The following is an 18488-nucleotide window of genomic DNA, read 5'->3' as shown; positions in this document are numbered from 1 at the left end:
ATGTAGCAGCGTTGGCCTTCATTCCGAAGTGTAGTGATCAAATAGAACAATAAATGATCGCAATAATGAAGGTGTGCAAGATCTGTAATGAAGCCACCCTAATAAAAATAATACTCAGGGTCCAATTAACTCAACGTGAGCTTGTTCTCTGTAAGAAAGTACCCCCACAAAACAGTGAATTACCGATATTATTGGAATCGATAAAATTTGCTTAAGCAGAAGTCATTGGCGATGTTATGACGATTGATATTAGTTTCTATACTTTATACTTTTAGTTGGCTGGCGAAATACTAAAACGGCACTACCAATAATTAAAAATAAGAAGAACTTTAACCTTTGATTAGAACGTAACGGCAACCGACTATTGTAATAATATCGACGTTGACAAACTGTCGTCAGATATTGTGTTAATGAAAACCATTATAACTTTATATTTAAAAAAAAACGATTTCAAAAGTTTGCTTATCGACTATTTTATTGAAATGACATCTATTTGCCTAGTTTTATTGAAGTCGGTTAACGGAAAGTGCGCGAAATCTCATTCAGCCCCTGCTTTACCACCCTTATTTTCTTCAAATTGAAATAGGCCCACAGCCTACCAATACTGAGATACCCTCTTTACAACAAAAAAAGAATCATCAAAATCGGTTCACAAACATACACATGAAAAAAGTACAGTAGAATTGAGAACCTCCTCCTTTTTTTTTAAGTGGGTTAACAATACATCAAGGCACAGTCGTTTCTAAAAGTTTATTTCATTCATTTCATTACAGTCGATCGTTTTTCCATATAAATTGTGCAATTAAATATTATAAAAAACTTCGACACAGCTGATTGTCAATGTCATTTTTATTATTGCGTTGCATGAGCGGGAAACTCGTTCTTGTGTCTTTTCTCAACTGTAAACACGTTTTTGCGAATCTGGATTTCATTATATTGTGCAAGTTGTATTTACATTCTTCCGATGCCGCTGCAAATTAACATACGTTAAAATGGAACAAGAAAATCGAGTCGTTGTCTTGATCGATATGGATTGTTTTTATTGCCAAGTGGAGGAGAAACTGGACCCTGAATTGAAAGGAAAACCAATAGCTGTGGTGCAATACAACCCCTGGAAGGGTGGAGGGTGAGTAACATGGTCCAAGAACAGTGTTTTAATATTGGTGAAATTTAACCTCAAAAGCTAAGCAGTCCTTGGCAGCATAAGAGTCAATTATTTCCAAAAATCCATTGAAAAAATCATAACTCGAAAACTACGAAAAACAGCGGAACAGTGATTCGGATACCCCTCAATATGAGGCACTAACATTTTTTTTGAGGCGCCAACTTTTTTTTGGACGTCACTGCCCCGCCCACCCTGTATAATAATAATAATAATGTGCACACACTCATAGCCCCGCCCTAGGGAAACCCTGTATTGCAGATGCCAAGGACACACACATAGACAGCCACAAATTACACCCAATCTCACAAGATAAATAAATGTAGGCCATACAAAAATTTCTTATTGCCCGGGAATCAAACCCAGGACCTTTGCATGGCAGTCCAGCATGGTAACCGTTCAGCCACGGAGGCAATAAAAGTGATTCAAAGAAGATGAGTCAAAGTTGTGTGTCAGGGTCGTAGCAAGAGGAAGCCTACCCCTATGAGAAAGTATGTTTGTAACAATTTATTACTGCATGAAGTATAATATATAGTTTAAGTTATTTTAGTTAATAGTTTATCAACTACATGATATACATATGTATGTTTTAAACATAGGGCACTAAATCTAATCTAAACATTGCCTATGTATTACTTGTACATGTGTTACCCACATCTTTAACTATTCGTTTGAGATTAATTCCATATTTCCAGTATAATAGCAGTAAACTATGAGGCGAGAGCAATGGGAGTGAAGAGAGGCATGAGGGGTGATGAAGCCAAGGAAAAGTGTCCAGATATAGAACTGCCTTCAGTGCCTTGTAATAGAGGAAAAGCAGACATTACTAAGTAAGTATTCATAAGCTCTGAAGCTGTCTACAGTGCCAAACACTGTAGAGAAGCTCTGTCACTAGACAGGAATGGGGTCAGAATACTGCCTAGAGTTGTTAAGGCTCTAGTCAGTGTTGTGTGTGTCAAATATTGGGTAGATAGAGAACAGAGAGTGTAGATTCTGCCATAAGGCGGATGAAACTCCTGTGCATTTCCTCACCCAGTACTGCCCCCCGATGGACATACGAAGTTCCACAACCAGAAGACATAAAAACTGTCGGAATGAGGAAGGTCCTTCAGTTCTTTAATGCTGTTGGCCTTGGGTCTAAACTGTAACTAGTGGTGATCACAGTCAGTAGTTCATTTAAAGGTCGCAGTGATGAGGGACTGCATAGACTCTGAACGAAGCCATCCTAATAATAATAAGAGTAGGGTGGCCCTCAATACCTGCCCTAGCTACACCTATGCTTCCATTCAATTACCAGCTATTTTGTTATGTTTCAGGTACCGAGATGCTGGGAAAGAAGTGGCTAGAGTATTGCAAAAGTTTACACCACTGCTGGAAAGAGCATCTATTGATGAAGCGTATCTGGACATAACAGTTCCTGTAAGTTTATTATAGACTGGTTTTAAAGGGTTGCTTGGCTATCTTCAGAAAATGAGTCAAGGCTGTTACTACAACTTTTCTTTTAATCAGCACATAACCAGGCTTTTCTGAATATTTTCATATATTCCAGGTTGACGAAAGACTAAAAACCCTCAATGTAAACTCTATAACAACGGATCTCTTGCCAAACACATTTGCCCTAGGATATCACAGCATAGATGAGTTCGTAACTGATGTGCAGTGTGGGGGCGGGGATTCGATAGATTTTGATTACAATCATGCGAGGCGATTACTGGTTGGTGCAGTTCTTGTTAGTGAGGTTCGAGCTGCTGTTTTTGAAGAAACCGGTAAGACCATGACAGGTTTTTGTTTTATGGAGTTGCTATCATTTAGTATGTTTACCTGTTAGGAATGGTCAGCAACAAGATTATCTTGGAATTTGAGCTCTTCAAAATAAAATCAATAATTTTTATATTTATATTTTATAATTGACTTAAGTTCAGCTAATTTTTGACTGTATACTTTTAGCAACAAATGATACCATACATTACTAAAAAAAGTCGCCTGAATGACATGTGCTTTCACATTCCAGGATACAGATGTTCAGCTGGTATAGCACATAACAAAATCCTAGCAAAACTGGTTTGTGGTATGAACAAGCCCAACAAACAGACAGTGCTGCCTAAACATTCTATCGATATCCTCTACAAGTATGTATTCTCAGAATTGACTGTATAATGGTTCCATTACTGAGACAGCGCCCGTATTACGAAACATTTGTTGTGTTACAGCACTTTATCAATAAGGAAAGTAAAGCACTTGGGCGGGAAGTTTGGAGACACTGTGTGTGATGTGCTAAAAATCAAGACCATGGGAGAGCTACAGAAATTTTCAGAAAAGGAACTGCAAGCAAGATTTGATGAGAAGAATGGGTATGTGTTCTATATCTATTTGATGTAACTTAAACTGGGATTGTGGCAGATTATAATGCTATTGTCTGCTATTGTATGCAACTAACCTAAGCGCATAAGTTCAATAATATCTACATACCATAATTTGTTTGGACAGGTCATGGTTATACAACATAGCACGTGGCATTGACCTGGAACCAGTTCAGGCAAGGTTCAACCCAAAAAGTATTGGATGCTGCAAACAATTCCGCGGAAAAAGCGCTCTTATCGACTTGGAGAGCTTAAAGAAATGGCTCAAAGACCTTGGGGATGAAATTGAAGATCGACTAGAAAAAGACGCAGTGGAAAATAATAGGACGCCAAAACAAATGGTTGTCAGTTTCTCGACGCAATTGCCTGATGGAAGGGACATGAGTAGTTCGAGATCGTATAATTTTGTGGCAGCAAATGACCTTTGTGGAGATTTTTTTTCGAGTAAAGCATTGGAGCTGGTTTTGGATAGTTCTGAAGGTGTTCAACATGTAGGTATGTATGTAATGAAAGAAGTTGCATGATATTTAAATTTAGTAATTGAAATAAACAACCTAGAAATATTTCAGATCATTAAAAACTGTTTGACTGCTTGTTCAATTTCAGAAGGAGAAAGCAACAGAAAACTAAAAGCTCCAATCAAATTCCTCGGAATCAGTGTTGGGAAATTCGAAGACAACAACGAAATTAAGAAAATCAGGAAAATTAATGACTATTTCGGTGCTGGTTCATCAAATGCTAATAATGATAAGGAAAGTGTAAAACATAATGACGTTAAAGAATCTCTTATAGAAAATAAACAAATGAACAATGAAGATGAGAATAAACAAAAGAAAAATAAAGATGAAAGTAAACAAAAGACAAGCGAAGGTAAATATTACATAATGCAAAAATTCTTAGTGGCAGCTGATAAAAGTAAAGATCATGCTAGCTTCAAAATTAAAGAAGAAAAAACTTCGCCACAGGCAAACACAGCCACTGTAAAGCCTATATGTGAATCTACACTAGAGAAACAGGAATCCTTTTTTGCAAAATTCCTGAATAAAACTAAAGAAGCACCCAATAGTGACGTAATAAGGCCTACAACGCCCGTTTGTAACGTAGTTAACCGTGGGGAAGACAGTAATGATACTAATTATTCTGGATCGACCATAAATGACGAAATTAATAAAAGTATCGCTTTGTTCGATGATGACCCAAAATATGTGGAACAAGTCGGCAACATGAGGGATCAGCTACTGAATAAAACAAATACTGGTATAAATGAGGAAGATGTTATTGAACCTCTTTTACAAACTGATATAAAAATAGCTCCAGAATCTAAGTGTGACAATATCGAAGAGGAACCAGGAACTTCAAGACGAACAAATACATCTACACAAGTACTGAATACTTTTGAATGTTCTGAGTGTAGGAAAATAATTCAAATGGACATGATTGATACACATTCTGATTACCATCTAGCACTGAAATTGCGAGAAGAAGAACGCCAACGCGTTAGGAATGAAACCAAAAGCAAGACTGCTCCAAAAGTTGTTAAAGAAACAAATACAAATTCTATGAAGAAGAAAACTGTAATTGAAGATAATAGTAGTAAAAATGATCCAGGAACATCAATAGCAAATTTCTTCTTGAAATTTGATGACACAATGCCTGTAGAAACGTGCTCTGAATGTGGGAAAAAAGTGCCTCTGGATAATTTTGCAGAACATTTAGATTTTCATGAAGCTCAAAAACTTAGTAGAGAATTGAATAAAAGGGATACTCCGAGTTATGTTGTGGGTAACAGTGCGAAGAGGAAAAAGAAATCTATTTCACCCATGAAAAAGCCCAAGTTACATTCTATTTCTACAAAATCTATCGATTCGTTTTTTAGGTAGCAGGTGGTGGCCGTTAGTAAAAATTTTTTGAAGAGAATGATAAAGAGAATCTCTGTTTTATTGAGGGCTGTTTATGTTGCGTTAGAGCGATAGCCCACTTTGTTAGCCACGTATCAGCACCGCGCCTATACGAAACATTCGCTTCATACTGGGTATCGTTTCGACGCTTAGTAATAACCAGCAAAAATATTGATATCGATGTACTTGTTAAATGATGTTTTTATGAGAAGTTAAAATGTATATGTATATCAGACCTTACGATAAACTTTGTTATATGGAACAAAAAAAATTATTTACCCAAAATCTTATTTTCATCAATCTTTTTTCATCCATCCATTATAACTGAAAGCACGAGTCTTGATTTTCGGTGTAATTAAAACTATGAAGAACGAGGTACGAGTGTTACCAGCACTAATGTGGAAATGTATGGATACCTTTCTACATTCGTTTTGATTTACCTACCAACCCTCAGGGTATATGGGAAGGGCACTATGACCTACGCGAACATATCCGCCCAGGGACCATCTAAGTCAGGTCCCAAACTCAGATCAGCCCGTTTGCACGGACTTCATCCGGTTCTCTAGGGCCTTAGGTGAGCCGCCCTAGGTGTAAGTACAACACCCTATTTTCTATATAGGTACCGGAGCTGCAGGCAAGCTCACTTCCCGTCGCGACTAACTGTTGCTATCGCTGGTACGATACGAGTGCTGCTAGTTTTTTTTCTTTTATATGTCTTTGTTATTCTTTTTAAGTTTCTATATATTATTTCCTTGATGGCGGCCACTAGGCTTGGGCCAGTATCTATTTCATATATATTATCGGTTAATACTGATTGACAACGCCAACGATTGCCCAATAGCGAGTTATTTATTTTTGGAAGAACCTCTTGTTGTTGTGGAGATCATGTTTATGGCAAAAAAACAATCACAGACAAACAATAGACTAAAGAATTTTGGTTGCTGGCTTCTCTTGGAAAATTATGTCAATGTCTTGTATTGTACAAAAGTCAATCATGGGAGTTTTTAATCTTTAATGTTCATAGAGGATGGAATTTTCTCCTTATGAACATGTCACCCTCATACGACACAATGATCTTACATTGTTGGACCTTAGTTTTTTTTATTTGAAAAACATTGGACACTGAACAAAAAAATTTTCCGGCCATGATGTTGGCAAAATTCCAGTAATAGAGAAATAAAATTATTAAAAATAAAATACCAAACGTAAATAATTATTCTGCATAATATAAACGCGTGTCATGTGAAATCCGACTTCGATAAACGTTTATAGTAACATCAAAGTACTCTTTGACAAGCGTCAGATGGCGACTGAACGGGGAGCGGGCGGCTTGTCTTTAAACCGCTAGGCAATTTTCAAATTTTGGGATAAATGTGAAATAACTACAGAACTTCAGTTGAAAACCAAAAATCATGTTCTCTATACTACTTTATCTTCATATAAAAATGTGCAATTAGATATTTTATTCTTAAATAATTCAAATTAATTTAATTAATAATTTTATTTAGCTTGTTTCCAATATTTTATACGATATCGGGTAAAGTACATCCTATCGATAACCTCTCTGTGCCTCGCCTTAATTTTGTGCCCAACAAATCTGGGTGGCGGGAGTGGCTGCTGAAAGTTTATCCATGTCCCTTTTGTCAAACTACAAACTAGATACGAGGTAAAAAATGAAGCGTGTCTTCTGGCGAGCTCTCGTGCAATGTCAGTAATTCCTGTATCGAATCTACTACTTTTTTTAAAGTACCTACCAAGTGACGGGACGAACAAGTTGTATTCTGCTTTCCCTTCTTCCAGAGATAGTCGCAACTCGGCCGCTTCGTCCAACTCCATGGTTAATACTGACTGAAATGTCATCATTATATTATAATATATATCAATCGCTTGCGCGTCGAACGTTTTTTCTGGAGGCAACGCGACGATTCGCGGCAACTTAGCTTTTATTATCTTCTGGACCTAACTTCACTAAATTGGATAATTGCTACCACTGTCATTGACTTTTTGTAAGTCAATGACCACTGTCAACTGCGTCCATGGCAGTATTTAGTATATGCTTGGGTCCCCCAAATATTAAAGAGAAATTAAATAGGACATAGGCAAGTATCAGTATACATGATTGATGATGAATGAATAAAAATCAAACGTTGTATAAATTTACATTTTATTGAAGGTCAAAAAAATTAGATGCTGTAGATCTCATTCTGCACCTTCCTCCAGGCGTCAAGGGGTCCATGCTCAGGGCGGTAGCGCACATTGCAGCCGTCGTTGGCAAGGCGGCCCTCCTCTCGGAGCTTTTCAAACTCCTCACGCTCGTACTTGGTGAATCCCCACTTCTTGGAGACGTAGATCTGAATGGAATGGAGGAAAGATCTTTTCATCACACTTGCACGTAAATAGTATAATTGCATGCAGGCTAACTTGACTATAATGCATAGGAAATTAAACTATTTTTCCGGATTTAAATCGCGTATATTTGTTTTTTCAAACAAACGGTTGAGTCAACCGTGACCATGGGACCTGTAAAGGGCCCGAAACGTCGGTTTGTTTGAAAAAACAAATATACGCGATTTAAGTCCAGAAAAATAGTTTCATTTCCTATGTGTAACAATCGCGAAAACCTAACTTGACTATAATGCCCCAAATAAAACCCTCCCGCCTTTTTTCTTCTCATTACAGCCATGGATGTGCTTCTAATAGTCTCGTTCGTAATTCCTTATTTACCGCCCTTAAAACACAATGTACAGTCGGTGCCACTATTTATACTACGTGCTATACAAATAGTGGATACATAAGTGAGGGCACCGACTGTAGTATAAACAAACCAATAGCTAACAGCTCTGAGCTGCACACATACAAATTTTTTACACTAGTAGTAATAAATAGTCCTAATATTATTTCGTCCACACGGAAAATCGGTTTTACGACATTAAAAATACGAATTCAACTTGTTTTTGTAATTATTGATAGTGAATGAATGATTAAACTTTGCTCGATTAAAAATCACAAAGTTTCGCAAAATGTAATTTTTTTACTACATTCTATGGAAAAATCAGGTTTCGTTCAATTGTTAATAGAGATATTTCAATGAAATTTTCTCTCCCGTGTTCCGTAATACATGCATCAGGAGATTGAGCTTATTTTACAGCAAGAGAGTTCATGTTTAAATGCTTCAAAATAGGCAAAATTTACGATGTAAGGCATACTTTCTCAAAGTGGTCCCTAAAATTGGGGGGCCCAAGTGGGCTCTGAAGAGGCCTAGAATGGGTGGTCCTATGTAGCAATTGAGCAATTGATGCTGTCCATGGGGTATTACCGCGTTTGAAAAAAAAACCTGAATTATATAAATTACACGACATACAATTTTTTTAGTAACCTATCACAAAGTCGAAAATTTTTTGTCCGAAATAACGTTTGTTCGAATTTTCATTAACACCGAAAACCGAATTATAACGAAATAGTTGTTCTTTCAGGACATGTTGAATGTTTATCGCAAAACCACGATTAGGTTCGGTTAGGTTAGGTTAAGTTTTTCAAAAATAACGTTTGTTCGAATTTTCATTACACCGAAAACCGAATTATAACGAAATAGTTGTTCTTTCAGGACATGTTGAATGTTTATCGCAAAACCACCATTAGGTTCGGTTCGGTTAGGTTAAGTTAGGTTTGAAAGAAAAAACAATTTCCTCTCAAAATTACTGCCGAGGTTATGAAATTTCGACCAAACGTTGTTTCTGGAAAATGTCATTTCGGATTACTGATAGGTAACCAATTTTTTTTTCTGTGATTTTTTTTGTATAAAAATAATACGAGTTTTCAATTTTTTGTGGTGGTGGGCGTTGAACTTTATTTATCTTGCTTGAGTGGGCGGCGGTCAGCCAAAAAGTTTGGGAACCTATGATGTAAGGCATCGTAAAACCACGACACCTTTTCGCCATAAAGGACTATAGGCTCACCTTCTGGCGACCAGGGAACTTGAACTTGGCACGACGCAGGGCCTCGATGACCTGCGCCTTCCAGCGGTCACTGGAGCGCACTGACATGATGGGCTGACCGATACGCACACGCGCGACTGTACCTTGCGGCTTACCGAACGCACCACGCATCCCAGTCTGGAGCCTGGAATAAGGAAAGAGAAATCCTATTTAAAAAATGTATAGTTGCACAAACATTTCGATTTTAAAGTAAAAAATAATTTAGGGAGGACCATTCCAACAAATTGTTACAATGCAAACTGTTTTAACATCATCAAGTGATCATCATATTACTCAAATAATAGCATAATAATTATTCAGTTATTGGTAAGCAAAGTTTAGAAATGTCATGAAACAATACAATTCAAATGATTTAAAGGACAATCATCAAGCAAAAATACAGTTACAAAGTTATTAAAAAAAAATCTTTTTTAATACAGGAATTGCCAATTTTAACGTCACACAATTTGATAAATAAATATTAGACAACATCACATATACATATTACTCTGATCACAAAGTCACTAAAGTTTTGTATCTATGTGTTGTGGCGTTGCAATAAATGTCTATTCTATTCTAAAGCACCTGTGTTATGGAAATTGGAACAAAGAAAAGTTCGTTTCTACATTGACCCGACTAGGAATCGAACCTCAGAGGTGGCAACACTATGAAAATCGGTGTGCTAAACACTCGACCATGGAGGCCGTCGATGCTAAATCGTCGCCTCGTGAACTTAAATAAATTGCCATTGTACAGTCAACAGCACATCAAGTTATAAACTTTTGTCACCTCCAGAGTAACAGAATGAGGCCTGTCAATGTGTAGCTTGATATGCTGCTGTCTGTAAAAGTATAATAATAAATTATTATGTCTTGGGATAATTCTTTATTATCAGAGTAAGGGTAATAAATAAGTCACTTTTGTTTTGGAAAAGCTGCATAATAATAACACACACACTCAACTAGCCCCGCACTAGGGAAACCCTGTGTCGCGGGTGCCATGGACACACATAATATAGACAAGCACAATTTACACCCAAACTCACGAGAGAAACAAATGTATATATATATGTCCGGCATGGTAACCGTTCGGACACAGAGGCAGTTTAAACTAGTACAAACTAAATATAAGCCAAAAGACAGGTTGCGCATGTCCAAAATTTTCGTATCTACAATCTAGCCAAATTCGATGTAGAGTAAATGTCAACAAACAAAAAAACATGAGTTTTAGGGTTTTCACAGTGTGGCAGCAGTTTTCATGTTCAGGTTATTCACATTGAAACTAGACTAGACCGTCGGTAGCCGGACTATAGTCCTTATAGAAGCTCCCTTACGATATCTATTTCTATTTAAAATGATGTTTTATTATACACTGTGTTCCCCAGGCTCCATGTTTCATATTAATCATTCATGATGTTTTATTAAATGACATTTATATATTTAAAAACTTGTTTTATATGAATTTACAGCTTATAAACATTAATAATAAATAGTAGATAGGAATTAGTACATAGTAAACATGACTTGTTATTTGCCTTAATTTTGCGCGACAATTTCACCAATGTCAAGGTTAAAAGACTAATAAAAAAATAAAAATTGTTTATTCAGTAACATAATGTACAGAGAAAACTAAAGACTACTTATGCGATTTAATGTAAAAATAACCCATGTACCTGAACTAGGAAATTCCTGTATTTCAGGTAAAAAGTACTACTAATTATAAATGTGGATACTATTAATATTATAAATACTTTTTAGGAGAATCTTATGAAATAAAATTAAACAATTAAATAATAAATTGCCGTTAAAAAAAAAATAAAAAAAATAAATAAAAAATGTACACTTAAACAAGACAACATTTAATTTACGATAATAAATAAATTCTCTGTATCCTCATAGGACATATTTTGAAGAGCTTCTTGGAGAATTTTCTTTACCTTAAAGCAACAGAAATTATAAATGGAATATTTAGCGTTTAATTTGTTGTACAAAAATGGTCCAAGAAACACAAAAAATCTTGAAATAAAAGTATGTTTTGATGATATAATTTTGGGGCAGACAATATCTTTTCGTCTTTTATTAGTGTTTTCAGTAATATATGGGAGCAATACGTGCTGTTTGAGGACTGTGGACTTAATGAATAATTGCCTTACAGTTAATACTTTACATGACTTATACAGAAGGTCAGTGGGGTAACGGAAAGGGCGGTAGGTAGAAACCTTTAGGACAGCTCGCTGGGCTCTTTCAATGATTAGTAAAGTAGTTTTAGCTATACCACCCCATGATGTAATGCAGTAAGTAATTAATGATTGGCATAATGCATAATAAACTTGCCTGATTATTTTAAAATCAGCAGAAACGCGCAGTTTTTTAAACACAAACATTAACTTACGGAGTCGGGCGCTTAGTGCTTCGATATGGTGTTTAAAGGATAGGATGTCATCTAATATAACACCTAAATACTTTATCTTGTTAGTAATAGCAATGTCTGGACATTTACACAGGTTGTTAGTAGGGTCAAAACAATGGTGAGCATATAGTTTAGGGTTAGATATAAATGACTTTGATTTCCGCATATGGAATTGCATAAAACAAGTTTTATCCGTATTTAGTGTTAGCAAATGATGTTGGAGCCAGTTATTTACTATATTGAATCCACGCTGTGCATAGTCGTATACCTCCTTGTCAGAGTTTGCAGAAAAGAGTAGAACAGTATCATCAGCATAGGATATGATCTTTCCACCTTGTAAATCTAGGTTACAAAGGTCATTAATGTAAATCAGAAAAAGTGTTGGTCCTAAAATACTTCCTTGAGGAATTCCAAATGAAGTGCACTTCAGATCAGAACTGTGAATGTCACCTATTTTAACACATTGGGATCGGTCCTCCAGGTAGTTTTCGAGTAATTTAAGCTGTATGCCCCTTATACCAAGCGATTCAAGCTTCTGTAACAGCACAGGGATGTAAACTGTATCAAAAGCCTTCGCTAGGTCTAGAAAAATACCCACAGTTTTGTTACCCTTGTCTAGTTCCCTTGCTACAAAATTCGTAAGGTGATGCACGGCGTCAGATGTCGATAATTTAGATCTAAAACCGAACTGTGTTTTAGATAATATGGAATGTCTCTCCAAATACAAGACAAGTCTATTGTTAATAAGTTTTTCTAATATTTTAGATATTGCTGGCAGTAACGAAATAGGTCTATAATTAGTTATTTGTTCTTGGTTACCAGATTTATGTACCGGGACCACAACAGCTTTTTTTAAACACGTGGGGAATATTCCTTTTGTTAAACATTTTTGCAAAATGACCGTAAGCGGTGAAAGTAGAATGTGCCTGAATTGTTTTAGTATTTTGTTAGATATGTTATCACAACCAGTAGCACTATCGTTTTTTAAGCTTACAATTATTCTTTCAACCTCACTTTCATCCGTATCTAATAATACAAATGATCCCAGAGACTTACTACAGATTGATTGAGAGCAACGTGGTTGAGTAAGCGGAAAACTCCGGATTTTTTGTGCCAGATTTTTACCTGCATTAACGAAAAATTCATTTGCTTTGTTAACAGCAATACGATCAGATGAGTGGCTTTTTAATAATCCTGTAGATGATTTATGCTGTTTCGATATGTAGGTTACATTTTTTATATATTTCCAAACCTTTTTACTGTCTGTACCAGCTTTTTCCAATTCTTTTTTATCATAACAGCTTTTAACTTTTTTAAGTAGATCGTTACAAAAGTTCCTATATCTTTTGTATGATATTTGTAGAATTAAATTAGCTGGATTACTTTTTGCCTTCATATGTAGTTTATCCCTATGACGCATACAGCGAATAAGTCCTGGTGTAATCCAAGGTTTGATATTGTAATTTTTACTATTTAATCGCATGACCTTGCTATTACTTAATATTGATTGCTGTACATTATTTACTAAGTAAGACATACAATAATCCGCGTCATCAGAATTATAAACTGGGTTAAAGTCAATGTTGCATAAATCTTCTTCAAGTTTATTTATATTAATTTTAGAAATTATTTGCGTGCGAGTTGAATTAAGCAATTTATAATTTAAGGTTAGTAGGGCAGCTTTATGATCGGTTATTGTAGAGTTAGTAACTAATGTTATTGATTTAAAAATAGATTTAAGCATAATATGGTCTAAGCAAGAGCCGCTTTGATGTGTAGGGAGAGTGTGGGCGGGTAGTAATCCATGAAATGAGCATAGGTTTAGGTATTCTTGCGCACAGGAATCGATGCTATGTGGGAGAATGTTTATGTTTATGTCTCCTATTAATACTACATTTTTAAAAGTTGATAAAAGTTGTAACGTATCGTTAAGTGAGTCAGTAAACATTTTGGTATTTCTAAAAGAGGGGGGTCTGTACAATGCTAATATTGCAATGTCTGTTCCAATTTTGATTAGGAGCCGATTGCAGTCCAACATACTTGGTTCTTCAACCGAGATATTTAAATTATTCCTAGTATAAACCACTATACCGTCGTTCTGGTTGTAATTTTCTTTAGAGCTGTATAAGCTATAGCCTGGCATGGGAGGTAGATTTCTACATTTATCTAACCAGCACTCTGTCAGAATTATGACATCACAGCCAATGTTCATTCTATGCTGAAAAGTACTAAAAGCGTCAAAATTTTTGTAAATGCTGCGTATGTTTTGTGTTAGTATAGAGAGAGGATTGTTAAAGGGTAATAAATAAATAAATAAATAAAATAAAAATAAAAAGACTAATTTATTAAGGACTCAGTGCAGTGGTGAGATAAATTGCCAGTTATTAAAATACTTAAGCGGTTATTATGCAAATTGACGGTTATAATAAAACAGGGTCATTTTTATTATTAGGGTGGTGGGCCTATGCATCCCCTCATAACTGTGACCATTCAGTGATCTATTATGATCACCACTAATTACAGTGCAGAATCAAGGTCGACAGCATTGAACAACTGAAGGCTCTCACAGATTTAAAGTCCCCTGGTTGTGGCATGTGCCTGCCCAGTATGGAACTTCATATGCGCATCGGGGAGTAGCATTAGGTGAGAAGTCAGTCATTTCATCTGCATTGTGGCAGAATCAACATCCTTTATTCTCTCTTTGCCCAATACCATCATCAAAAGAGGATCATAGTAAAAGCTGGCCTAGTGTTTTAAATATCTCGAATTCTTAGGTTTTCACGATTGTCACACAATAGGAAATGAAACTGGCAGGTAGTCGAGACCATAGAACCTGTAAAGGGTCTGAAATGTTGGTTTGTTTAACATAATTTAGATCCAAAAATAGTTTTAATTCTTATAGGTTTAATAAATATCTTCATATCACCTCCACTTGTAGAGAGTGACTAGTTACTAATGAACCTCTTTAGCCCTTTTCCCTCATTTGAGTCTCTTCAATACATTTCCATTTATTATTTGTGCCTGGTCCTTTTTCCAAGGAGCTACCTAATCTGAGTGAGATTAATACATTGAGATGTACCTCTCACCACATTTCCATCAATCATTTACACATAATCATTGACTACCAATTCAATATGTGTAAACTTTTGTTAAACTATAAGACTATTATAAAACATTTCAATGTTAATTTACTTGTAATAAAACACAGCTACATACCTATCAGCTCCAGCGCACGATAACATTTTGTTGATGCGGATAACATGGAATGGGTGAAGCCTCATGCGGATGTGGAACTGATCCTTGCCGCAGTTCTTCACGAGGTATTTGTTGCAACAAATACGGCCCGCCTCCAGCGCCTCCGAGCTAAGCTGCTCGTATTCATCGGACACCAGGTGCACACATAGCGGGAAGTCGTCCACAGTCGCTTTCTTCTTTCCCAAGTCGAAGATACGGATCTTGGGATCAGGCACACCACGGCAAAACCGCGATTTAGGATACGGCTTGTTTTTGCAATAGCGATAACTGAAATTAAATACCACATTTTAAGGAAAATTCACTCAATACACTCACAAATACCGAAATTCAGGATGTAAACTATTTACCATCTAGCCGGACGGCGCCCCATTGTGATCTGAAATAAAACGCAAAATGTACTTAGTAACTAACACAGAACATTAATTACGGATTGCACAATAAAATATGAATCATTTATTGAGATGTCAATGGATTTTATACAGAAAAATTTGATAAGCACCTTCACAAAGCGACACCGTAACCTAAAAGAAGATTGACAGACGGAAGTTTGCGTGACGTTCTAGCACAGTGTTGCGTCGTTAAATTTACTTTGTATCTTAAAAATTTTTATGAATTCTAATAAAAAATCAATGGTTCTTTTTCACTCACGTACGCACCATCAGCTTTATTCTACTTTTTATTCATACAGCATTACTACTCAAAAATGTTAATATATTGTGTGTTTTACACGTTCTGACCGTACCGACCGGAAGTGTGGCCATCTCATTAAAAGTTGGTTTCTGAACGAATATTATTGGCTAGTTGTTTATAAACGAAAAGAACAACGTCAAAAATCTGAGTTTTTGTGGACGACTGTACGAGAAAATTTATTTTGCGCAACCTTCATATGTGATTTTTATCTTCTATTGATTGTAGTGGGAGTAAAAATGGGTGCTTTGACTAGCCGCCAGCACGCTGGTGTCGAAGAAGCCGATGTAGTGTCCAATCATGCATACAAATATCCTCCCAGATCGGGTTAGTGTGTGACCTTTTTATTATGGACTGATTGTTAATTTCTTGTGCCTCAATCACATACTTCCTGTTTATTAAAAAACAGAACTTAGATAGACTACCTCAGGTCTACTTATCACAGATCGCACCTGTGGTACTTATTGAAAAGCCTTCAATGTTCATGGTTTGTTTGATATGTGGTTAACATTGTCACACTTCAGTTTTGAATAACAAAATGCTACTGCTTGGGATACCCACATAAACTTTCTCTCTTTTCACATAGAGATGAATCAAAAATGATGAATGAAATTTGAGTCAAACATTCACTTTCAGAATTGTGGGAAATAAAGATACAAGTACAAGCAAGATTGTATTATAATTTGTTATTGATATGTATTGGCACTTCTAGTATTATTAATATATTTGAAACTAACAATTTACTTGCCTAAAGGCAGACAAATTAACTTTTGGACGCTGGTATTGTTACTTTTTAAAATTTATAAGTTCTTTTGTCAAAATATATAAAATAATAAACATAAAAGTAACATGGAAAGGCAACAGTAACATTGTTGTAGAACAAATTCTTTTTTGTTTTCAATAGTGATGTCACAGCAATGTTTATGTTGCCTGTAGAAAAAACAAAAATTTCAGTTGTGCATGACTGTTACAGGTAACTATTTTGGGAGCCATTTCATAATGGGAGGTGAGAGATTTGACACACCACAACCAGAAGCATATCTGTTTGGTGAGAACGCCGACCTCAACTTCCTTGGCAGCAGACCTACACCTGTGAGTACAGTTCATTTAGATTTATATCAATTCAAAAAAATGTTACATTAAACACTACATATAACAATGAACAATGAAAAGTTTTCACATATATTTTTTGTGGGAAATGCTTCATTTTGTTATGAAATGAAGCATTTCCCTTAAAGAAATGTAAATGATCAAATTGTTAGTTTGACCCTTATACTTAGGACCCATCGATATGTTCTTAGATCAATATGATTATCTAAATGTAATAGAGTTGCATACATTTCTAATAAATGCTGGAATCTGCTACACACACTAATGTGTTGTGTAGTGCACAAAGATGTACTTATATAATTTTGTATAAAAATTTTTGTAGTTATGTGTAACAATATTATCTTTTAAAACTTTATGTTGTCTATTACAACTACAAGCAGTGCTGAGAGCTGGCAACCATATTTTTGCTAAATTCATACATATATTGTGAAATGAAAACTACTTAGAGTAAGATTGTTAGAAAAGAGTAAAACTTTATAATTAGTAGACAGAGCCTATGTAATAATAATACTAAAGTATTTTTTTACAATACAATTACCGTACAATAAGAATAATAATAATAAAAATAATAATAGCCTTTATTACTGATACAAGTCAATTCAAATATTACAGTATACTTTATTATTACAAAATACAATTCATTATTAAAAATATAAAAATATCTTAAACCTGGATTAATACCAAAAATAATAGACAAATTTCCAATTAAAATTAATACCTAAATAGTTTCAATATTAATAATTCAAAACATTTTCCTATAATTAAATTACATACACATCAGCTTGTCTTTCGACATAGGACTCCTTCTTTGGTATTATTATCACACAAAAAATTAAGTATTCATACTTTGTTGTGCTCTGTTTTGAAGCAAGGCAATGCTGGTCTGTTGCTGATATTATTATAATGGATGATAAATTTAATTATAGACATTGGAGGAGACTGTACATAAAACAAACTGCAATAACATCTATCATGATTGCCATTATATACCCTATTAGTGTCTATACAGGGTGTTAAAAAATATCCATTTTTTACCTGTGCATAAGATTCAGTAAGATTAAATAATTTTTAAATAGGACAGTGTGGAGAAATCCGTAACCATAGAAGATACAAGGGAACTGTCTTATGAACTATAAAGTTTTTTTGTGACAACAATTTTGGCATAGTCAGTTTTTTGGTCAAGCGTGAGTGCGGTGAGTTGTCCATAAAAATGAATAAAATTGATAAAAATTTTTTTTAGTACTGATCGACTCGGTTTCATCAAGGAATCATTTCATTGTATAGGACGAAAAATAATTGGGGCAGCAGAAGTTGGTCAAATTTAATAAAATGTTATTAATTTTGTATGAATTTGTAGGGTAAGGTTGACTAACTTCTGCTGTCCCAATTTTTTTCTTCCGATACAATGAAGTGATCGACGTGACGATAAAACGTGACGACAATAGGAGCTGCGACAATCTGTCGTCACGTTTTCATCGTGACGTTTTTTTATCGTCTGACGACTGCCGTTCTAGCTCTTCCCACTGTGATGATAGTTTGTCGTTGTAACGACCAAAACTCGTGAACGACAGTTAATCGTGTCGTGCTATATGTGAACAACTTCATTTAAATATACAAGCCACGACGCTGTAAA

At 35.4% G+C, this 18488-nt stretch overlaps 3 protein-coding genes across 3 annotated transcripts in view; 2 read left to right on the top strand and 1 right to left on the bottom strand.

Moving 5' to 3' along the window:
• Positions 1–941: 941 nt before the first annotated feature.
• Positions 942–5697, top strand: LOC113237425 (DNA polymerase eta). Its single transcript, XM_026473882.1, has 8 exons — positions 942–1126; positions 1858–1992; positions 2479–2581; positions 2712–2928; positions 3174–3291; positions 3373–3513; positions 3650–4017; positions 4129–5697. The coding sequence occupies exons 1-8, from the start codon at positions 993–995 to the stop codon at positions 5400–5402; spliced, it is 2490 nt and encodes an 829-aa protein (XP_026329667.1). The 5' UTR covers positions 942–992; the 3' UTR covers positions 5403–5697.
• Positions 5698–7570: 1873 nt separating this feature from the next.
• LOC113237098 (60S ribosomal protein L10) lies at positions 7571–15620 on the bottom strand. The gene is made up of 5 exons (XM_026473365.1): positions 15558–15620; positions 15406–15434; positions 15020–15325; positions 9377–9539; positions 7571–7771 (listed from the first exon to the last, which is right to left on the bottom strand). The coding sequence occupies exons 2-5, from the start codon at positions 15426–15428 to the stop codon at positions 7604–7606; spliced, it is 660 nt and encodes a 219-aa protein (XP_026329150.1). The 5' UTR covers positions 15429–15434; positions 15558–15620; the 3' UTR covers positions 7571–7603.
• Positions 15621–15984: 364 nt separating this feature from the next.
• The window catches only part of LOC113237273 (E3 ubiquitin ligase Rnf157), a 16225-nt gene continuing 13721 nt past the window's right edge, over positions 15985–18488 (top strand). The window contains exons 1-2 of the mRNA XM_026473663.1: positions 15985–16072; positions 16719–16837. Of these exons, the coding sequence (XP_026329448.1) occupies positions 15985–16072; positions 16719–16837 (207 nt within the window). The remainder of the gene's footprint in view (positions 16073–16718; positions 16838–18488) is intronic.

The sequence above is a fragment of the Hyposmocoma kahamanoa genome, unplaced genomic scaffold, assembly GCF_003589595.1.
Source record: "Hyposmocoma kahamanoa isolate Upper Pololo Valley unplaced genomic scaffold, ASM358959v1 93, whole genome shotgun sequence".
NCBI lineage: Eukaryota > Metazoa > Arthropoda > Insecta > Lepidoptera > Cosmopterigidae > Hyposmocoma > Hyposmocoma kahamanoa.
Note: the sequence above shows the minus strand (reverse complement) of the source record. Positions and strands in the feature narration are given on the sequence as shown.